Consider the following 24,310-nt stretch of genomic DNA (forward strand, 5'->3'; position numbering starts at 1 on the left):
GGTTTAACCCTTTTAAAAACACTTATAACACAGTGAATGATGTGTGCAGGAATCATCATTTAGTATTCATGTTAGGCAGACAGCTGATATAAACGTTTCATCAGTCTCAAATGCAGAAAGGCAATTTGAAAGTAAGAGCCCAACTATACTGAAGCCAACATTAAAGTTATCTTCCCTTTGATTTCATCAATTAGATCAAGTTTTAAAAGAACAAAACTATATTGCTCGACAGCCTTACAGAAAGAGAAACATCAAGGCTGGATTCAAGTAACAAGTCCCCCCTAGCAGAAGCCCACACAAGAACTTCCATTAGAATGACGGGGTGCCCATCTCTCTTCCCACCCTGCCAAAAGAAATTGATGCTGGGGAGAACCCCTAGAACAGTTCGTGGGGAGAGAGGATTGTCGCACGTGGCAAGCTGAAATGACGGAATGATTGCCATAGTGCTAGGCTGAATTGCTTTCCAAGATGTTGTTTAGCTGCACTTTATGTAAAAGGTTAACATCTACATCACGAAATTTTTAACTAGAGCAATGGAAATGTCGACAGCACCCTCAATCCTAACTGGTGTTCAGAAGAAAATATTAACATTATGAGACAAACAACATTGTTTCTTTGGTTCAAGGGTATGATAATCTTTTCCTCTTGTGGATGGGGGATGATGATGAATACAGTAAGGGTGATGAATGACCGCTATATGCAAAATGGGAGAAAACATTCATTTTCTGATTAAAAGAAAAAGTACAGCTGGGGAAAAAACAACCCTGTATCACTCAGTCCTAGCTTTAACTCCATTTCTGGCAGCTAGCAAATGTTTCTCAAAATACTCCTTTGACAGCTGCGTACGTAAAAATATTTAAAATTCTCCTTAAATTTATTGTTCTTCAGGAAAAAAACCACACACCAGGAAATATATCAGATCTTGGCAAACAGTGAACGAATCCTGAAAATGAGGCACATTGTGCCAAAAGAAAGCAAAGAGGGAGCGTTTTAGCAGAACAATGCAATCTTTGTGGGTCAAACTGTAATTTAAGGCATATTTACATTAAATGTAATTAGACTTAATTGGATGCTTTGGGCTAAATGGCTAACTATTTATTACTGAAGGCTGTATAGTCCAACAGATCCATTTCTGTCAGCTATCTTTTAACACTTTCCCCCCTAGTTCTTGGCACTATTCCAATATACTACAATTGTTAATTTAAATATCTTAAACAGACATGTGAAATGGATGCTAAATCATAGGTGTGGTCAGTGAATGTTGTGTTCGTGATTCCTTGATATCGGAATGGTTCTACTTGTAAGACAAGGGTGAGAAAACTCAGGCCTGGGAGCCAAAGGGGCCCTCCTCCAAGCCTTTCTATCTGGCCTTTGGGACACTCCGCACTCAGCATCTCTCTCTCCAGGCAGCACTCCTCACCAGCCCTGCCTCACACCCTTCTGAAATGTTTTTGCCATGCTCATATATGTCACTGTTCACTGCTCCACCCACTTTTGCTTTTGACCCCGCCCACCACTGGCATGTAGCCCACAAAAGGCAATGTGCCCCATGGGCTGAAAAGGGTTCTTCACCCCATTTCTAAGAGGAGACGCCTCTACACTTCTGGGAAGAAGGCCTACAGATAGAAAATGACCATTACTCAACCTTTTCCTCTGGTTGAAAAGGAAGGTAGAGACATTTGTGATGCAGTCTCAGTCTTTATGGGAGCATGTCTACAAGGCATTCTGGCATTGTCAAATGTGATCTGGAGAGGGAGACTAGCTGTGTCTAATCACTAATCAAACGTAAGTATAAATCCTTCCCACTAATACAAATTTCATGCCTGTGTGATTTGATGGGAGGACTTGCCATTAAGTAAATAAAAAGCCACCAGAGGTGGCCTGAAAAGTTGTTTCAAACTGCGCTAATCGCCGAGTAGCTAGATTTCCCCCTGTATCCTAGCCTGCGTTTTACCACCTTCATGAAAAGCTTTTCTACAACATTTGCTTTTGTTATCACACAGCGTATACTGTACACTCCTGTTTCTAAACAGATCCAGACTGTGTAACAGTAAGCTGTTAACTGGCATTAGTGGACCCAGTGTGCTTCCCCAGAAAGAATAACATAACATGCAGGAGACAAAAAGAAAGCAAGGGGAGAAAGGTTTTCAATTTCAACATGACCGCTCCTCATTCCAGAGGGGAGGAGTTGTGAGCGGGAACCATTTCCCGTGCTGGCAGGGGGGCAGGTTCGGCCCCCTGCCTTAGCCCCTCCTTCCTGCTGCGCAAGCCCCATAGCCAGCCAATAGGGCTGTCTGGGGGGTGATGCCTGGCTACATTCAAGCAGCCAGGGCTCTGCCATCTTCCTCATTCTGCTCCTGCTTGCATCAGATCTCCTGCCCTCCCTCCCTCCCTCCCTTTAGGTCTTGCTATGCTTCTGACCTTGCTATGGACTTCAGTTGGTCGCCTTGGTTGCCCAGGGGGCCTGGTAGGAGTTTTTTACCCATTTGGCTTTATGGTATTGGCGGTTAGGCATTGGAATATTCAATAGGTGATGTGATATGTGTGGTGTGTTGGAGGTTAGGTGGCAGCCATCACCCTAGGGATATCCCTTTAAAGGGATCTGGCAGTTGTGGATCCTGTCTGATGCCCTGCTAGTGGCTAGGGCCATGGCACGACCCCCCGGTGACGTCAGGGGAAGCTTCCAGTTGAATTTGCATCAACAAGCTACTCCAGGTAACTCTATGGAATAGATCTAATGCTCAAGTTAAGTCACAGGAAGCTGAAGTACTTAGTCCACCAACCCTAAAGAATCAGTGCTCTGGCAGGCTGTTGGCTAGCCTTTAAGGGATGCATTCTGATGCTCTGTTTCATTCTGTCTTATACTTTTTTTACTCTATTTTTCTGGGTATGTAACCTCACAAGATAGTTTACATGTACAATAAAAACATAACATAGAATTATAAAATTATCCAAATGCAGACCAGAGTAAGTACATTTTTAAACCATCTGTTAAAAAATATGCAGATGCCAAGGGTATTCCAGAGGTCCTGGCCCCCATTTCCTCTTTCTTTCCAAGCTTTGTTTGAATATATACATTTACCCAGTTTCCAGTCATGGATTGGCTCCTTTGCATTAATTATAACCCCTATCCTCCTGAGCCAGCACAGGCAATGTCCAGCAATGGTAAAAGTGGTTGCAGTACAACAGCACATTAGGTTGGAGAAAGCTGAATCAGAGCAACAAACTGGGACTATTCTCTTTTCAGAACTTATGCCCAAATTCTAAAACTGCTTTTGTGCTGTTCCTTGAAAACCGCTACTTCCCAAAATCAATTGTGGGAGTGAAGTCCTTGACCACATATTTAAAGAACATGAACCGAGTTTATCCGTTAGAAGAATGCCATGTACACATATGACTTCATGATCATAACAATGTGAAACAAGACTAAATAGGAGCCTGATCCAACTGTAATATTTACCCGCCTGCAGTACTGATGTTATTAAAACCCCATGCTACAATTGAACTTGAGAGCAATTTCAGTGATGCAGCTAAAGTGATTTTAAATAATGACTTGCTACGCTTAGGATCCTTCAGTGAGGTTGCTGCCATCAGGATGAAGAGGACACCTATTTGAAACAGCACTTCCCTCTGAAATTCTTATCATCTTAACGTGTTGCTACTAAGGAATTCAACAAAATCCAGCTCCTCAGCATTTTCTGCTCATACAGGGCCAACAAAAGCTCAGGAATAGTGATGGAAGAGAACAGTAAAAAGCTTCTCTGATAGCTGCTGACATCGGCATTAATGAAGGCTAAGGATTTCTTTACAATTGTTTTAGTTAAGCTTGCGCTCGCGATCTGTCACAAGACCCACTTTGCTTCTAATGCGATGCCCATTCCTGGCACCTGTCCATTCCTCCTTCGCTCAACACCACGCAAAGGGTGAAAGAGCTGAACTAAAAAAACAAAGTGCAGAATCCCCATCCCCATCCCCATCCCCCAGCATATATTCTGAATGAGAAGAATATACCAAAGGGGTGTGAGCACCACACTGGAAATGCATCTTAAAGCAAAGCAACAAGTCTTAAAGCAAAGCAACAACATAAGGAACTGGGGGCCCATGTGACCTTGAAAGCCTCATTTGATGTATTGACCTCTAGACCAGGGGTAGGCAACCTAATGCCCGGGGGCCAGATGCGGCCCAATCCCCTTCTAAATCCGGCCCACAGATGGTCCGGGAATCAGCTTGTTTTTACATGAGTAGAATGTGTGCTTTTATTTAAAATGCATCTCTGGGTTATTTGTGGGGCATAGGAATTCCTTCTCCCCCTCCCTCCCAAAAAATAAAATATAGTCCGGCCCCCAACATGGTCTGAGGGATGGTGGACCAGCCCACAGCTGAAAAATGTTGCTCTAGACCAATCCAGTTTCACTATTACTACAAGAATTTTTTTTTGCACCCTTAATTGATTTTTTTTTTTATAAAAAAAGACTATTTGTGTAGCCTGTTAATTATGTAGTCAGAACAAGCATTTGATGGGAAACGTGAACATACCTGAATAAGAGAAACGTTGTGGAGACTGAGTCTGAAGAGGTAGTTCCTGTGTGAGCAAGCAAAGGAAATTTTTTAAATATTAGAAGTTGTGCAAAACCTTTAAAGTGAATTTTAAAAAAATCATTACACTACTATGGCTCAGAAGCAGCATTTATGCAGACAGCACACCAACCCTGCAGCATCAAGCAATGAAAAGCTAATAAGGGGTCTCCTTGTTTGCTTGTCTTTTAATGAACTTTGTAACAACAAGAGGACTCTCCTATACCCTATACAAAGAAAGCTGGAATTTGGCCCAGTAGCTTACTACAATCTGGCACACAAACAAGTTCTCATGTGCAAGTAAAAATGGCTTCTGCAGGCCAGCTGTATTTTGCACACCCCTTCCATGTATCTTTTGGGTAAAGCAAAAGATGCATGAACCCTTTCTCCAGATAACACCCCTTCCAAAAAAAGGGGGCTATTAGCTACAGAATGCAAATATGTTCTACTATCCACAGCTAATTTCAGTGGAGGAGGGTTGGAAAAGTTACAATTTGGATCAAAACTGCAGCATGAAGGTAAAGAGTTAAAGTTAAGTCTCTCTGACCAGCACTGTAGTAGCCCTGATCCAAACAGGTTCCTATGGCTCTTTTTAAGCCTCTCCCCCCCAAATGAATGACACCAGGAAATCCAATCATGGATCACCCATGCTGCACACAGTTTAGCATGTACATTTCTTAAGCTTTTTTTAACTTCTTCTTTCTGTGAGCTGAGAAAATTGTTTACTAAAGCAACTGCTTGATATTGTTTTACAAGGTAGCTTGGGCTTTGATTTATGAATTCAATTTTCTCCCTCTTGGATTTCAAGTCCTGAACACAGCACCTGCATTTAAAATCTTATCTGGACACACTGCCAAATCCTCACACAAAGCCTACTTACAACGTCCATATCACATAATCAACACACTTGCTCTCCATGATGCACATCTAAAAGATTCCTATCAAGTCAAAACTACTACTACTACTACTACTTCTTCTTCTTCTTCTTCTTCTTCTTCTTCTTCTTCTTCTTCTTCTTCTCCTTCTTCTCCTTCTCCTCCTCCTCCTCCTCCTCCTCCTCCTCCGATGACCATGTTTTGCCCCTCTGCTGCTGTCAACAGTATTGTCATAGCTCAGGAATTCCTTCATGAATCACTCAGGTAATCCCAGAAGCTCCACGAGGAACTCTGGCACTGCAGTTCCTCTCTACACCAGTATCACCCTGGGTTTGATTGGGACAACACAGAAATTGTGAGGAACCTCAGTGTCAGCATAGGCAGGAGAGCAGTCCTTATGTTACCCAAGTGAAGCAAGGACTCCAGTCCACTGCAGCAGCTCCCACACCACAAAGCCAATGCAAGAAAGCATCCTTAATCCATATTCTAGAAATAGGCCAGAATACTAATCTATGGGTAACAAAATAAATCTGCTCCACTTAACAGTGGGGAGGAGTTGTGGTGAACCACGTGGCCACCCACTCCCCTCCGGGGGTGGGGCACAGAGTCCCGCATCAACCAGAGGCGCCCGGTCATGCCATCACCCAGCCAACCAATCCACTGGCTGGGGAGGCATGGCCGGGCCTCATTTAAACAGAGGCACAAACCGGGGAGCTTCCTCTTGGCTTGCTTCCAAAATTTGCCCAATATCATTAACCTAATATCCGTTTCCTTGTGTCTCAATCATCAACGAGGGAGTAGTTTCGGGGTCTTGACATGCAACTGTCCTTCTTCAAATCAGAAAGACCAAGAAGACAGTGAGCAGTCAGCTGCTTTTAGATGCATCAAATATAAAATTTTACATGTTTTATAATTTCAACAGAATCTCTGTGGTCTCACTGCCTGGAGCTAGCCAAGGCTTCCAGTCACATAAGAATGTGCGGGTACCATGTTTTATAAACAGAACTTCTGTTTACCAAAACATTTGATTATCCGCATCCTGTCAACATCTCCAAGGCATTCGGTTCAATGTGTACAAGCTCTGTTGTTATTGCCTAGCAATAAATTTAAGATTTTCATGGTTATACTGTATATCTTATTTATTTTTGTTTTTTTCTTGTCAGACACAGAACCCTGGTGTAGTTTCACCAACTTTGGCTTTTGATTTGTAACTCTAATTCATCCATGCATTTTTCTTACAACCTTTAGGGAAATGTCATCTTGCCATTGCTAAACTAATACAATGCATAATGTATATAAAAAAATTCCTATGTGCTCCTCAGGGAGTTTGGCCATTCATAAGCCTCAGGTCCCAGTTTACCCAGAGCAGGGCAACCTGAGGTTTAATGGCTCTGAATTACTATACTGTTGTTAAGAATGCTATTTAAATGCATTGGTTTTGGAAGACTCATAGTAAGAATTTGGGGCTTGTTCCAGGTTTCTGGACATGCTGTATATTTTGACTGAATAAGCAACTTTAATATTAAAGATATTTCTTCCATGGCTACTGGAATGAGAATGGGCAGCCAATCTAATGAAGAACAACTCAATAAGGAGTAGCATATTAATTACAGAGAATAGGTACAGTCAGCTTTCTCAGGAGAAAAGGAGAGGCCACTGACATCAATAGAGCAAGTATCTTCAGATCAAAAAGCTGTCAATAAAGTACAATTAACTTGCTGAGAAATGTGGCTAGGGTACTCAGGTCACTAACAAGACAAAAATGCCAAAACCCTCTGTTGGCCTGTTTTATTTATTTTTTCTTCCTCAGATGCACCATGACCCCATCCCAAACTCTTGTCAACACTGCGTATGTAGAATGCCAATAAAATATAATGTAATGCTATATAAGGCATGTTGGTGTTGAAATGATGGGACATTTCCACAGTAGATGTAACAGATTTCTTACATATGGCAAAGTTGTGGTTTTTGTGCCAGAGAAACCTCCACCACTGGCTTCCATATATAGATTCCAGAAAGCAAGAGATTTTTAATAAGACATCCAGGTGAAAAATCCAAGTCCACAAAACTAGTTCTAAAGTTGAACCAGGTTATTTCATCTCTCACACAGCTTTGCATTTCATTAGAGTTTACATGCTGCTGTAACATTAATTTTGGATTCTCAAAATCCTGTTTTCGCCAACTCATCTCATTTAACATTGCCAAATCTGTCTCTCTCACAAAACAGACTTTTTCCACCAATGCCAAACAGCCAAGTTTGATCCCTAACATCTATTGGTATTCATACAACCAAGTGGCTACAAACACTTTGATACAGGAAACATGCATGCACAGTGTCTCACTGTGCATATAACTTGAGGACTACAAATTCCATCCTGCAGTGGGACTTAAAGCAAATACTCACGTGCAAATATTCCTGGCCACCCAGGGGGAGGGGAGGGGGAAATGCAGAAACAAGAAACAACAAAGTGACTCAAGTTCCATCAATATAAGTATAATTTATAAGTGAATAACTGAACAGCGGTTAAATCTGAAGGCACCAAACAAATTTGTGTTAATGCCTCAAGATGGTGATTACCTATCTCTCCAACAGCCTTATTTATTTTGGGATTTCTTAAGAGTTAAACAGCCTACAAATCTCACAGACAAATCCATCAATAATCTCTTTTTAATTCAGCTGTGCCTGGCTGGCAAAAGACAAAGTCCTTGCCGTACCTAGCACCATAAGAAAGCATGATCTGGGTCAGGGCAAGAGAACAAGACAAAACACATAGTTAGAAGGAGCTAAAAGGTACTTATCCCCATAACGGTCAATGCTATTTGTGTGATTATGGAAAAGTCGCTTGTGAGATTGCTATCCTAAAAAGCCAAATAAATGTGGCACAAACAACCTATTTAATACAAATCCTATTACAGAAGCATATTGACAAGCTGGAATGTGTGCAGAGGTCTGAAAAACCAAGCCTTATGAGGAACGGTTGTGGGAGTTGGTTATGTTTAGCTGGAAAAGAGGAGACTGAGAGGAGATATGACAGCCATCTTCAAATATCTAAAGGGATGTCACATCTCCTTAGATGGAGATGTGGAGCAAGCTTATTTTCTCCTGCTCCGCAGGGTAGGACCCAAACTAATGGCTTCAAGTTACTGTATAAGAAAGGAGATTCTGACTAAACATCAGGAAGAACTGCCTGATGGTAAGAGCTGATTGACAGTGGAACGGATTTCCATGAGAGGTGGTGGCCTCTCCTTCCTTGGAGGTTTTTAAGCAGAGGTTGGATGACCATTGATAACTGATGCTTTAGTTGAGATTCCTGCATTACAGGGGGATGGACTAGATGACCCTTCCAACTCTACAATTCTATTGTTCGAAGACAGGCCCCCACTACCCTTCCTACATATTTGCTAGTTTTTATGGATGAAGCAAAGTGTTCCTAACAAGTTTGGAAAAACAAATCTGAATATATCTAAAAGCCACCACCTAATCTGTATTATAACGAAAGCACAGAACTTCTTACAAAAGGTTTATAAATATTTCACTGGGTGTTTGAAGCCAATTTGTGTGCTGTCTTATCGGCAAAGCTCTTCTCTTCAGGCACTATGCCCATCAGCAGCAGGGAAGTAGTTTAACAGAAATCTCCTTTCTAATTAAAATGAAATTAAGAACTCAGCCATCCTGCTGCACTGCATGGAAAGTGTTTGAACCCAAGTCCTTTTCTACAGTTTCTGTTTTTATTTCCTCTTGGGGTGCTTTTCTCACATATCCACATCACATATACCATCTGACCATCACTATTTCACAGTGATCCTGCATGCACATCAACACAAAACCGATTCTAAGCTGTGTCATTCCTGATAAACTGCAGTACACACACAATCTTTCCCCCTCACGCTGCACATGATCTGCAGAAAGTTAACACTGAAATGCACATACGTCATGGAAAAGCAGGCACTCAATGCAAGAGGTGGTCTGGTAGAGGCAAATCTTGATTAATTCAGAACCACCAAATTATGTGTACAAATCCATTTTAAAACAACCCCCCCCTCCATCCCTACTTGCACTATATGCAGGATGGAGATAACATGTGGTTGGTGAGAAACACAGAGGAGGAATGGTCAAAGGGCACTCAAATATCAGGATTAACTAAAAAAAAAAGTATAGAGAAGAACCTGGAAAAAGTCACACAGCCTAAATCCAACTTCCTCTGGTTTCTATTATCCACATCAGCTAACAGCTATGCCAGAGGATCATATCCAGCCCTGGAATATATGAAGTAATAATAAAGAGGGAAAATGCCTTTGAGCATGTGTACAGTGAAGAGAGGAACAACAAGCAAAGTAAAACAGCAAGTCAGCAAATACAGAAACTCCATTTCAGTTACTAAATTTCATGCGAAAGAGTGATAATCAATCTGGATTGGCTGAGTACCAAATAAAATATCAGTTTCCTAGACAGTTCTCAACTCAAGCCTGCCTCTTGTTTAAAACATTCCTTCAATGCAGCACTGCATGTTCTCTCATGTGTGTATATATATAATGCCCATCAACTCCAAACAAGTTCTACAAAAGCAGAGCTATGTATATCAACATTTCAGATGAGATGATGCAGCTTGCAAATTATTTGAATTAAACCTATTTATGTATATTTGTACATCCTGTATTATTTAGCTTCCACTAGCCACAGAGAGCATGTAGGGTATATAGAGGCATATTCAGTAGACGGTTCATACTTGGGACTTCAAAAACGCCGTTGACAAAGGCTTTCACAAAAAGCTCCTAAATAATCTTAGCTGCCGTGGTGTAAGAGGACAGTCATAACCTCTTAATAACTTTGCAACTTTCCAAGAAGCAGAGAGCACAAATAAGGGAACTGCTTTCACAATGGAGCTAAAGTAAGCAGAGTAGACCCTCCAAGGATCTGTGATGGGGGTGAGCATCCAAGTCTGCGGATGTCGCTAAATTATTAATCTTGTGCTTACCCATATATTTTCCATAAATAAAAATAGCTGGAGAATTTTCAGCAGAAAAAAACAGCATGAGGGAAAAGGTTAAGTTCCCCTCTTCCTCCGTCCTGTTTAAAGACAACAAAAACAAACTTCATATTGCAGTCTCAGCAGCTGCACTGTATAATTGTTTTTAAAAAGAAGTCTCTCCCGCCCGCCCAAAGTTATGGAACTATGCATGACTCGTAATTCCAACTTTAGCAACCTCCAGAATCCTCTCAACCTCAAAATGTTACATTCAGTTTGCATTCAGGCAGTTGGTCGCAGCTGTCACAGTGCAGAGCAGCTTCCTTCCTTATTCTATGCTACTGTCGCAATTTTGCTTTTTAAAAAGGATTTGAAATAATGGGTCCCTCACACTATCACTTAGCACAAGGTTACCTGCACCTTAGCAACTGCCCTCTCCAAGTCAACATCAGCACCCTTTCTTTGTGAGCCAGATCAAGCTATGGTTGAAATTTCCACCCTGTTTCAGACTGTCTACAAGTTTAAAGAACATACACACACTGAACTGAAATTACCCCTTCTGTTCCTCTTCTCTCCCTAGAGAAACCTTGAGACCTTTAATTACCTGGTTTTTTTCCCTGTCTCTCACAAATACAGCTTCCTAACTAATTTTCAAGGGTTCTTTACATCTTTCTATAGATTACAAAGGGGCTTTTCTTTCCCACCAGGTCACGTTACTAGATGTGAGTAGCCCGTGATGTGACTTTTAAATCGGTGCCTTTCTTTTGTCTCCCAGGAAACTCGGTAGAACCATGTTGGTAGAATGGAGGTTGTTTACTCTCCACGGTTTCTTTTGCCCCTTCCTCCCAATAATGTAGATAAAATCTACACAACTCTCTCTCTCTCTCTCTCTCTCTCTCTCTCTCTCTCTCTCTCTCCACATTAACATGTCAGACAGGCAAGATAATTTCTCATCACTTGGTAGGGGGTAAACACAGCAGATTACAAGATAATACCATGGCAGCCTATTCTAACATCGATAACTCATCTTAGCTCATTCAGTCTTGCATATACATTAGGTTTAAGTCTGCTGTATATCATGATTCATTATAAAGAGCTGAGGCACACAAGACATAACTAAATCCAAGCTTTGAACGGAAGAATATCACATCCTTAACTCTGTGCACACTAAAGGGCAAGAGATCAGGACTGAGCCTATGAGGAGCCATGGAGGCAAGCATTAGCACACATTAGTCACCAGAACCACATCCAAGGCTGAGACCCAAGTCTTCAAGATACAGCCTAAGTAAAGATGTCCACACTATCCTAGGGAATCATGAGACCCAGCTGATTGCTTTTTTCCCAATGAAAGCTAAGATTTTGAGAACGTAAAATCCTGAGACAGATTCCACATGCTAAGCAACATCCTTGTGAAATAGTAACAGTCTTGACTGCACAACAAACAACATCAGCCAATCTTTCCTGGGCAACCTTAGACCAGAGTTTCCTAGATTCATCATGTTATGAACAGAATATACATATGTCCAGGGGCGTCGCTAGGGGGGGGGCGCTGGGGGCGGTACGCCCCCGGGCGACAGGGGCCACAAGCGGCGGGTGGGGGCGACAAGCGGCGGGTGGGGGCGACAAGCGGCGCCCCTCCCGCCACTCCCCAGGCAACGCCGGTCACCCCGGGAGCAGCAGCGCTGCACGGATGGGGTGCTCCCTCGGCCGTGCGCTGTTGCTCCCGGGGCGACCGGAGCGAGCGGCGGCGCATGGGGGTGACAAGCGGCAGCCCCTCCCGCCATTCCCAAGCGCTGCCGCTCCCTCCGTCACCCCAGGAGCAACAGCGCACGGCCGAGGGAGCACCCCGTCCGTGCAGCGCTGCTGCTCCCGGGGTGACCGGCAGCGTGGGGAGTGGCAGGAGGGGCCGGCGCTTGTCAGCCCCACGCGCTGCCGCTGGCTCCGTCCCCCCAGGAGCAGCAGCGCACGGTGTGTGCGGTGCTGCTGCTCCTGGGGCAACGGAGCGAACGGCGGCACGTGGGGGGGACAAGAGGCAGCCCCTCCCACCATTCCCACGCGCTGCCGCTCCATCCGTCACCCTGGGAGCGGCAGCGCACGGCCCAACGACGGAGTGCGCCTGCGCGCGCAGGCGCACTCTGTCATCGGATCGCCGCTTCCACAGCCTCCTTTTGAGCCGGAGAGCTTAAAAGCGAGCTCTTCGGCTTAAAAGAGGGCTGCAGAAGCGGCGCCGGCACCCCCGGAAACGCCCTGGGGGCGGAGCGTCATGACGTCACAATGTGATGTCACAACGCCCCGCCCCCGGGGCGTTTCCTTTGCCGCCCCGGATACCGCGGAGCCTTACTCCGCCACTGCATATGTCTAAACATTATTGTATACCTACATAAGAATCCTGGTTCAACCAAAACAAGAATAATACATTTATATTTAAATGTTCAATCTCCTAAATTCTGTGTGTTCTCCTTAGAGATGGTGATGGTGACAATTAACATTTTTATGCCACATAACTGTATATGGGTCTTCTGGTTCTTCTTTAATCCTCAACACAACCTTATGAGGTAAGTTAGACTGAGTGACAGTAACTGCCTCGGGATCAACCAGTTAAGTTTCATTGGGAATCTAACCCCGAGTATCCCTGCTCCTAGTCTGATGCTCTAACCAGCACACCACACTATTTTCAACACTACATAATTAATTCCAAATTTATAGGTTGTGAAGCTCTATTTGAGACAAAACAGGCTAATGTCAAATCATATATGCATGTATATATTAAAAATGAGAAAAATGCAGTATTTGCTCACAATGCATCCTCAACCATGGGCAAATCACCAGCTTTTGACTTTGAGGCAGCCTCATTATTGGAAACTGCCATAACGTTTATTATACTCAGGTGATTTATAACCCACTCTTTATAAAATAACTCCCACAGTTGAGTACAACACAGAAATGTATAATATTGTGTGTATAAAAATAACTGTAGTCAAATATAGTTTGCAGTATAAACTCTGTCACAACTACTCCTCTAAAAATTATTACTTTAACATTTTCTTTTGAAAAATATTTATTTTCAGATATTTTCAGAAATTCTCAAGGGGTGATTACTACCATCACCCCTGACCACTGGTCATGTTGGTTGAAGCTGATGGGAGTTGGGAGCCCAACAACACCTGATGGGTCACAGATTTTCCACCACTGGTCTACAGTGAGGGGGGGGAAGCATGGCCAAGAGAGCACGCACGTAAGGATTATAATTGTAATCAAACATGGTTCTAAGATTTTATTTATTAAATTTAAACCCCACTCTTCCTCTCAAAGGAGCCCAACAAGAGATAAAATGATTAAAACATCTTAATTCCAATACAGATGCAGCTTGGGAAAGGTTCCCACTTGAAATAATGGTCAAAAGAGGAAGATCTTCAGTAGGTGCTGAAAAGACAGCCAAGATGGCGTCTGTCTGATATACAAGGGCAGGGAATTCCAAGAGGGAGGTGCCACAATACTGAAGGCCTGATTCCTACATTGTGCAGAATGGACATCCTGATGAGGGCAGGGGCGTAGGGAGCGGCCGGCACCCCTTCCGACCGTGCGGCGGCACGGCAAGTTTTAAGGCTGCAGCGCCGCACGGTCGGAAGGGGTGCCGGCTGCTCATGCCGGCCATCTTGGGTGGACTGTGCATGTCCACCCAAGATGGCGGGCGTGAGCAGCCGGCACCCCTTCCATGCAGCGGCACGGCAAGTTTTAAGGCTGCAGCGTGCGATCGCGGGGGTGGTGCATTGCCCCAAGTGTCACCCCCCAGGGTGGTACCCGGGGCGGCCTGCCCCCCGCCCCCTTACTCCGCCCCTGTCTGTAGGAGGTCCTCCATCTGCAGAACATAGTGATGGATTGTATATATAACGGCTAAGATTATCTTTCAGGTATTCTGGACACATGCTGTTCAGAGATATACACACCAAAACCAGCACAGTGAACTTAGCCTGGTAGGCTAACTAGTGGGCAGTGCAATTCCATCAGCAATGGAGGTAGAAGGTAAAAGTAAGGTAAAGGACCCCTGTATAGTTAAGTTCAGTCAAAGGTGACTATGGGGTACAGTGCTCATCTCACTTTCAGGCAGAGGGAGCTAGCATTTGTCCACACGCAGCTTTCTGGGTCATGTGGCCAGCATGACTAAACCACTACTGGAGCAACGGGACACCTTGACGAGTGCCAGAGCGCATGGAAACGCCATTTTCCTTCCCGCCGCAGCGGTACCTATTTATCTACTGGCACTTCTGTGCTTCTGAACTGCTAGGTTGGCAGGAGCTGGGAAAGAGCAAAGGGAGCTCACCCCATCATGCGGATTCGAACCGCCAACCTTCTGATCAGTGGGGGTAATGTGTTGGCAATATCCTTACCCCACTGAGCAACTGACTTGACAATGCAGCTTCTGGAACAACCTCAAAGGCATTACCACCTTAATGGAAAATAATATATGCATTACCCAGACATAATGAATTAGTCAGTGCTGGAATGTTTCCACAGCCAGGCAGGCTTGGCCCAGCGGCCCACAGTTGAAGCAATGTAAGTTGCTTGCCTCGAGTGGCAGAAGCCTTGCCTCTGATGCCCATTCCAAAATCTCCCTGGAAGCTGGTGCTGATGCCAGCACTTCACAGGCAGCAGCACACAATTCAGGTAAGAAAGGTGTGGTACCAGCATGATGGGGGCAGAGGGGCGCAAGTTCCCATTTCACCTCAAGTGATGAAACAGGATGCATCACCCCTGCAGTCAAAAGTGTTGTAGCAGCAGCGGTATCGCTACCACCACTACTGGCATTTCAAAGCCACCAGATCTAAACTACTTGGCTGTAGTTCATCCCAGACTAGTTCCAGCACTGAAGATCCAGGTGATTTACCCCTACAAGCTAAGTGTTCCTCTTTCTGTTTGCAACTCCTTGGGTTTTCTACAACAAGTGAAGGAAAGCAATTGGTGTTTCTATCAGAGACCTGGAATCGTCCAGTACTGTAACCATCCAATGTTCATTTGATTTTTTTATATTTAGGTCTCTCCTAGAAAGCTCAGAACAGCTGACATGGAGCAAGCAATAGTCTACCATGCAGGCACCACACCCATGTGTATTCAGCAACAATATAGAGTCTTGTGTTTCAAAGAAAGAAAACACTCACACACATATCTGGCACCACAAGCAAGCTTATATAGAATGCTGTAGACCTTTCTTTTAAATAGCTAATGTTGCTTCGGTCTATCAGTGCTACCATCGAGAGTTCTCCAAAACAACTTCCATTTGTTGCAACCCAGCAGCATACATTAAAGAGGAAATGTTGTATAACACCTTGGCAAACTGCCAGGTCCAACAGAATATTGGAAATGGAACAAAATTTTTGCAGTGATATATTCTGGCTGTTTCTGCCTCCACTCCCCAGCCGCTCTTACTGCTGCTGCAGAAGGAAGACTGTCTTAAAAATGCATCTCTCACACCCACAGATCCAAATACCTCTAGCATCGCAAGTCCACACCTCCTGCTGCCTTTTCAGAGGAGAGGAGATGATAAATGCTTCTTCTTAGGTCTCCAACACACCTTTTGTTTCAGCCACTTGTCACTGTCCCAACCTGTAGATATGCCTGCATACCCATGCTGTGTCTCACAACTATCCCAATTTGGCATTCCTGTGCAGCATCCATTCTCACCAGGGTTCTTTTGAAGCCATAGTTTCCTTATCTGTTCCTGACATGGGCAATGTTTCAATGAATCACAAGCACCTTTGACAAATTTGAAGGAAACCGCTGCTATAAAGCATTACACCTCAGTCATACATTTATTTAGCTGCTTTCCCCCCTAGGTATCCTTGTCTGAACTAAATCTACCATACACAACATGATTCATAGGCATTAGAAGGAAAAGTATTGTAATTCAGGTCTCTTTTTTTATTTTGCTGTGTGCATTATGCTTATTTATAAACTGGACACTTAGTCTACCAAGGGCATATTCTCCAGTGACGAAGAGACTGCAGAAAACAGCCACAGGCCCCTTTTAAATGCCCTGGGCATGGACCCAAGTGGAGTCCACAGGCCCAGCCAGGTCCGCCTCCCATGCCCACTCGTGATTGGTCAATTGTGTGAGCAGGCAAAATGCACCTCCTGGGCAGCAAGCTCAGTTGAGGGACATCCTTTGCTGCCCGGGAAGTGACCTGAAGGAAAATCCTTCACCGCCACATCACAGCATGTGGGAGGAGTGCTGGCACACAACGGCACCCACCTAAGCGGGTGTGCAGACCTGTCATTAAAAAATTTGGAGTTTGGTAACAATGACAAATGGAACCTGGAAGAAACCTGAGAAGGATCGGGTATACCTGAGCAGATGCAAGCCTGAAAAAGATGTACTACAACAGCAGAGATGTGGAGAGGGAAGATTACAGATAACTTCAACTGCCTTGATGAGAGAGCAGCAATGTAGAGTTTTCCAAATTCACCAAGTAACATGGACCAATGGTACCAAGTAGTATGGGAAACAGCCCTACTAGAAAAACTAACCAGTAAGCTGAAACTGACACGGGGACAAATAGAAGAAGACGCCTTCACCCCGGTATGGCTCCCCTTCATCTCACACACAGCCCAACAAAACAATGAAAAAAATCCACCAACAGCATACAAATCAATATGGCTAACCTGATCAAAAACACTCACCCACCCCACTCACACAGGAAACCAAAGACCACCACAGCCAACCACAAATGAAAAATCATACCCTACGCCAACCCTGACCTCTCTCACCACCAAAGGAACACAAGCGAACAACAAAGAAGCTGCGCAAACAACGCTGGCACCAAACCCTACATCAGTGCTGTCAAGTATCCTGTTTTCCCCGGGAATCTCCCTTATTTCAAGCAGTTTCCTGCTGCTATCCCTTATTTTTTATATCCCTTTAATTTCCCATTTTTTTTCTAAGGAAGCAGCTCCTCTCCCTCCCCCTGCTGGCCAGGGACTGGGAAGACCTCACCTCCTTGCAGCCTCAAAGCAAGCGGGAGCCATTTCCCGTGCTTACAGGCGTCGTAGCCCACGGGCAGCGTTTCCAAAATACAGTAAATACTGCACGCGTTCACACCAGTGCCGCCCACTTTTGCTTCTGGCTCCGCCCACCACTGCCATGTGACTGTCCCCGGGATAGGTGAGGCTGCTGATCCCTTATTTTCAAATCCGAAACTTGACAGCTATGCCCTACATATATTAAGTAAAACAGAAACATTGTCACCCCACCCCACCCATCTCCCCACCCTGCCCACCACTTTCCTCCTGTTCTTCCTAATATCTCAACAAACGAAACTGATTTGTAAAAATGTTACATGGAAAAAATACGAGAGAGACATTGCATGCACATACCTTTGTAAATCAAGAAAATCTTTAATAAAAATACTTCTAAAAAACTATACAAATACTTAGTAAAAAGAAAGATGTGAAAACTGGGTATTGTACATTGTGTGTGGAAACTTATTTATTTTTCATAGGAAGCTGGCATCATAAAATGGATAGGACCATGACATCTGAACAGGAACTATCCTGTTCCAATCTTACCTCAGCTATGAACTAAGTAGAAGGACTCGAGCAAACCACTCTCTCTCATCCCTAGATCTCCACAAAATCAACTGCTAGTCAACTATACAGTGTGATTGTTAAAGATTGACAAGAAAATACACCAGTCATTTTGAACCCGGGGGGAGGGGGGAGAAAGCTACAAATGCTAAACACTGTTGTATAAATGCCATTTAAGAACATACCATGAGTACTAATTTTATGATGGCATTTAAAATCTTATCTGGGATTTTTAAAGCCTTTTAAGTATCCGATCACCATATATTTGGATGAGGAAGAAAGCTCAAAGCTGTTTTCTTTGAGGAGTGTTAAAATCATGAGTCACAGGGAATTATACTACCTTGCCAAGTAACCTATCAAGGACACAAGTTGTCAGCTCCATTCAAGCCAAGATTCACAAGGCTAATTGACTTACATAGTAAGGATCCATTGCCCTGACAACCTGGGCATATTCTCTACTAGTGTGCCTAGTTCTTTCTTTTATTTAAATACCACTATGCGAGTTCTGTTTTTGTGCATGTGGACAAATCCTAACTGAGAAAGACTTTAAAGCATCTGTGATCCTTGGGAGACAACAGCTTTCTGCTTCATTAACTACTCATTTTTATCACATTTCCCCTTCAAGAATGAATGGCAATTTTCTCCTCTTTAGCATTATTACTGTGTTTTTAAAATCCCTCTACATAAATTATAGCTTCCTTTTAAGACCAACACTGTGTGAGCTTGCAAGCTGGAAAAGTAACCTCTTTAACAGACAGTAACCTGCCGGGAACGGGCTGGAGAAGCAATCTTGCCCCAATTAGAAGATACTAATTTACCTGGCTCCAACAATGAGTTGATTCCTATTGGCATCCAGAGCAAGCTGGGAGAAGTCCCGTACACCTGGATAGCTGAAATTTGAGACCCAAGGCTTCAGATCTGCAAAGAAAATGGAAAAGAAGGAGGGACAATGACACTGTTTCATCTATATAAATAAAAATGTAAATGTTCGTTTGTTCAAAATCTTAAATCTCCGAAAGTCCTTCACCAATTGCTTTGAAATTTTGAAACAACGTTGCATTCGAAAAGGGGAGTGTTTTTATATACCTATCTTATGTAGATGTCACACCTGTGACAGGTAAAAACATGATTTTTGGCAAAAACAGCGCCATCTGCTGGATGTAAAAGCAGCACACGGTAATTCCATTTCAATGTTTCTGATTTACAAAGCGGGGTCGTGTGTGCGAGGGGCAGAGCCAGCACTTCTACGTGCGGGGGCGGAGTCAACAGTTTTGGCAGGAAAATGAAAGGAGCCATTTCTGAGGGAGGGAGGAAGTGGGGATTGGGAGAAGGATGGTCTGAGGGGGGACCTTGGAGGGGAAGGTGGGGAAGGAGCCTCTCTGCTGGGAGAGGAGGGAGCCGGGAATTCAAAGGGAGCTGTGGGGAGGCAGGTGAAAATGGGGTCTCCTTCCACTACGGGGGGGGGGGGATATTCGAGGGAAATGTCTGAGAGGGGGGAGGGGAGGGAAAGAGCCCCTCCCTCACGAACCCACCCAACTCTGAATCCGCCAGGGAAGCGGGGCTGGTCTGAGGGGGGACCTTGGAGGGGAATGTGGGGAAGAAGCCTCTCCGCTAGGAGAGGAGGCAGGAGGGAGTTCAATGGGAGAAGCTGTGGGGAGGCAGGTGAAAACGGGGTCTCCTTCCACTATGAGGGGGGGGAGATATTTAAGGGAAATGTCTGACAGAGGGGGGAGGGGAGGGAAAGGGCCCCTCCCCCAGGAACCCCCCCCCCACTCTGAATCCGGCAGGGAAGCGGGGCTGCATCAATTTAACCACTCTGAGCCACAGCAACGCGTGGCCTGGTACAGCTAGTATGCAATAAATGTTCTATAGGACATTCTGCTAATGGATTTCCAACTTAACCTCTATCACTAGATGGGAAATATATAATCCAGTCATAGTTTTTACTTTCTCGGAGTGCAAACCAGTGTAAAAATGTGGCGGAATCATGTGACAGGACAAAATTGCTGTCTAGTTGATGACCAAAGACCCTATCTCATCAAAGTGGGTAGCTTCTTTTATTTTTATATATGGTTGGATATGCCAATCAACTGATCAAGTACGAAGCAAGATGGGACTCCTTTACTGTTAATAGTGATATAGATGAGGGTGGTATCCAGAGAATGGGCCTTCGTCGTAAACTTCTCCCACCCAACCCCATATTTGGGGCACTCTACCTCAAGAGGCATGCCTAACGCCCATTCTACTATGATTTATGTAACAGGTAAAAATGTTTTTGTTCTCTCAGGCATATGGACAGCTTTATATTGTTTTTACAGTTATTCAACCTAGGCTCTAGTGTGTGCTTTTTATCATTGTTACTGTACTGATACTGTGGACATATTTAATTATTTATTTTAAATAATATACAGAGAGAGAGAGAGAGAGAGAGAGAGAGAGAGAGAATGAATCACTTTCAGACTTTATTATTATAAAGAGATACACAGGTGTAATAAAAAAATCAAGAAAGAAATTTTGGAAAATGCTATTTGTATATGCAAGGACAAAAAACAAAAAACAAATAAAAAGCTGTTCTACTCCAAACACGCAGGAATTAAAATGTCAGAAGCTCTAATCATGCAGAGGTCAAAGTCATGCAGAAAGCCTACATGGGTCTAGAAGGCTCCACATTGCTGTTCTTCTCTGATATTAGGAAGATGACAAGGCCAGGTGACAACTCCCAAAGGATGGAGCCAGCTAGCATATCCTCACTTTCCCCTTGCCCTATTCTAGTTGCATGAGGGCTTTAACACCTGGATAAACTTTTCATCTTTTATAAATCAGTACAACATTCACATAATGGCTCAGCTAGTTAGAGCACTGTGCTAATAATGCCAACATCGCAGGTTCGATCCCTATATGGGACAGCTGCATATTTCTACATGGCAGGTGGGTGGATCACATGATCCTTGGGATCCCTTCTGACTCTACAATTATATGATTCTATGATCTAAATATATATTGACAAGTTTTTTTTTAAAAAAACAAAATTTTCTCCTAAAATAATAGTTTGATACTCTTTGTTGCTGAAAACTTTGTCAAAAGTACAAAATCTGGAGGAAAATGGAGTCCAGGAGGTGCAAATAAGGTTAATCCACAATTAAATCTAAAGACTGAATTTGTCAAGCATCAGAAATCCTGCAGCAGCAGCAGCAGCAGCAGCAGCAGCAGAAAGGTATTGCCAGTCCCTGTTCAGGAGGTGTTGGAAACACACTATTCCTGAAAGGTATTCAGAATACAATTTATTCTAACTTTGCCTTTAATCCCTAGAGCAAATGACCTTTCCAAATAATAATGGTTCCCTGTTATTCACTTAGCTCTTTTTCCCCATACAAGAGCTATTCCTATAACACTGTATCTCACCTTCAGATTTCCGAGGACTAACCCCCCAAATCAAGGTACTGCCTTGTACATAATGTATGGGGTGTCCTGCCCTCTTCTAAAGGTCCACTGCTACACGAGGCAAGATATTCTGGACACCTCAGCAAATTATCCTAGTGCAGCAGAATCTGCCAGGCAGGTTAATAATGTCCCAACACTGCAGAAGGTGCACAAAGAAAAGGAAAGGGGGGGGGGAATGCCACCTGCTGTATTCTGCTTGCTAATGAACCCCTGTCTTTAGCATAGATCCTTAGCAGCAAGAAATCTGTCTGAACCTAATCTACGGAAATAACATGCTTCAGGTAGGTGAGCTGGATAATGTGAACACTCACCAGACGCCTGGGCATTTATGTTCTCTGATAGGAGGGTCATTTTACAACAATGAACCCTTTTTACAGATGCTGGTCTGATGCTCTAATTTTCTCTTGTCATTTCTTGCCCACGTGAGTTTTCTCCCTCTCCCTGCCTAACCCATTACGATGTCATGGCAGAAAAGATGAGGTGTGTATTTCCCCTCTCCCTCCCCCCTCCACCTTTTCATCATTCACAATCCAACTTCACCGAGGTTCTGGCATCATCTCTCTTTTTAAATAAACCCTGACAAAATTACAGGTAAAGAATTGTGGGGTGAAAAATACATGCACTATGGGTAGCTCAATCCTTCCTATGATTGTTCTGAATGTCAGTCAAGCCTGGGAAATAACAGGCAACTGTCCCGATTTCTATTTATGACCGCATGTGGCAGAGCATATAGAAAAAGCTTTCCCCGATTATTAAATTAAAGGCTGCAAGACATGCATCTCTGTGGCAAAAATTCAAGCCTTTATAGCCGTATCATTGGGAGATGATTAAACACAGCATGGCTCTCTCAGTTAAGAAAATCCAACTACCAGTCATCAGAATTAATGCTGAATACCACCATCAAGCCTTCTATTGCCTACACCTTTCTGTAAGAGGAAGGGGATAAATTGGGGAGAAAGTAACAGCTGAGGAAAGACTTTGGGATTTTTCCATTCACCATATTAAATCTCATTACCTAGGGTCGCAGGCATCCCCGAGGGTACTGCACCGCTTTTATCTTAAAGAGCAAGCCTCAAAACCATATGAAGGTAAGTGCTGGAATAGGCCTGCTCTACATTAGATGAAGTTTATACATATGGACCCAATGAACTCTAGAATTTGCTTACATTTGACCTTTCTTGGAGAGCTGAGCAGTCTCTTTAACTTTGGCTAAAAGCCCTCAGAAACCGGGCCATGTTTACATTTGCAAATGTATCTCTATATAAACACTATGAAAAATTAAAACCAAAACGGCCCAGCCATGCATCGCTGGAAGCAGGGCAGGAAACCTAAAAATGAACAACTCAGAGCCTATCATCAAGGCTCCCCTTGTGCTTTGACTTTCTAACCCATAATGAGGGGAAAGAGCCATATTTTCCCCCCGCCCTTGATGTAGTACACTGCTAAATTTTCTATTTAATGGTGTTATGGCTTTAAGTAACCACAAAACCAGTGGTGTGATCCAGAATTACAAAATCCCTCTATACCCAGACTGGGATACAATAGACATATTAAAACTTTGAACACTTTTAGCTTTGTAGAGAGAGAAAAGGGGGGACAAAAGTAGGCCTACTCTGTGAGGCCGAACCAGTGTGTTGTAGTGTCTAGTGATATAGTAGGACTGGGAAGACCCAGGTTCAAATATTCACTCAGCCAAAAAACATGCAACTAGACACTCTTTCTCCCAGACTACAGGGTTGTTGTGAGGATAAAGTGGGAAAGGGAGATAATCATATATTAACTTATTTAATTGATATTTTTTTAAAAAATCTAATTTTAAAAATCTCCTCACAAGTAGCAATTGTAGTAATACAAAACCATTTAAAACTTTAAACCACCCCCTAAAATGAGTCAGCATATAAAAACAACCATCCACCCAGCAGAGCTGTAAAAACAGAATATAAACAGAATAAAGCATCACCATCTCTGCAGCCCATGTAAAATTTATGTCATAAAGCGACAGAAAACAGACATGTCTTCAGAGTCAGCTTGAAAATACATAGGGGTGATTTCACTTGAAGGAGAATTCCACAGGTGTGGGGCCACTGCCCAACAGGCTCTGTTCCTTGCAGCCACTATCTTGATTTTTCTCACAAACAGGCACATGAATGATCATGACATCATATGCAAATTGCACACTACAGGCAGGTTGACATGAGTTGACTCAGTTCTTCAAGTAACCTGGTTCCAGACTATTTAGGGCTTTATATGGTCATCACCAGTACTTTAAAATTGGATCTGAAAATGCATTAACTGGTGCAACTGGTACAATGTTGGTATCAATATGATCTGACCAGCCAGCAACCAAGCAGATGCATTTTGCACTAGTTAAGTTTCCAAACGGCCTTTAAAAGGCAGTGCAGCCCCACTTAAAGCACATGACACTCGTTCAGTTTGGATGTCATAACTGAAGGATAACTGCGGTAACGCCCACTCTCTCCCAATAGGCTGATGTGCCAACTACAACCCTAAGCAGATAAAAAGCATTGCCCTTAACTCCTTAACGAAGGACAGGGCACAAATGCAATAAATACAGTGGTACCTCGACTTACGAATTTAATCCGTTCCGAATGCACATTCGTAGGTCGAAAAAATTGTAAGTCGAAAAAAGCGATTTTCCCATAGGAATGCATTGGAAACGAAAAATTCGGATAAATTCGTAAGTCGAGTAAACCCCATCTAAAATTCGTAAGTCAAGTAAACCCCATCTAAAATTCGTAAGTCGAGTAAACCCCATCTAAAACTGCCAACGGATGTCCTTCAGATGTCGAAAAATTCATAGGCGTGTGGGCACTTTTTTCATTTGTAAGTCGAAAAATTCGTATGTCAAGTAAT

General features: G+C 43.5%; 1 protein-coding gene across 10 annotated transcripts in view; it reads right to left on the reverse strand.

The window, feature by feature from the left end:
• SEMA5B (semaphorin 5B) overlaps nt 1-24,310 on the reverse strand; it is a 333,647-nt gene that overhangs the window by 108,830 nt on the left and 200,507 nt on the right. For all 10 annotated transcript variants that reach the window (XM_033162647.1, XM_033162615.1, XM_033162631.1 and 7 more), the window contains 2 exons: nt 18,814-18,913; nt 4,537-4,582 (listed from right to left, as the gene is read on the reverse strand). In XM_033162647.1, the coding sequence (XP_033018538.1) occupies nt 4,537-4,582; nt 18,814-18,913 (146 nt within the window). The remainder of the gene's footprint in view (nt 1-4,536; nt 4,583-18,813; nt 18,914-24,310) is intronic.

This window comes from Lacerta agilis, chromosome 1 (genome assembly GCF_009819535.1).
Source record: "Lacerta agilis isolate rLacAgi1 chromosome 1, rLacAgi1.pri, whole genome shotgun sequence".
Taxonomy (NCBI): Eukaryota; Metazoa; Chordata; class Lepidosauria; order Squamata; family Lacertidae; genus Lacerta; species Lacerta agilis.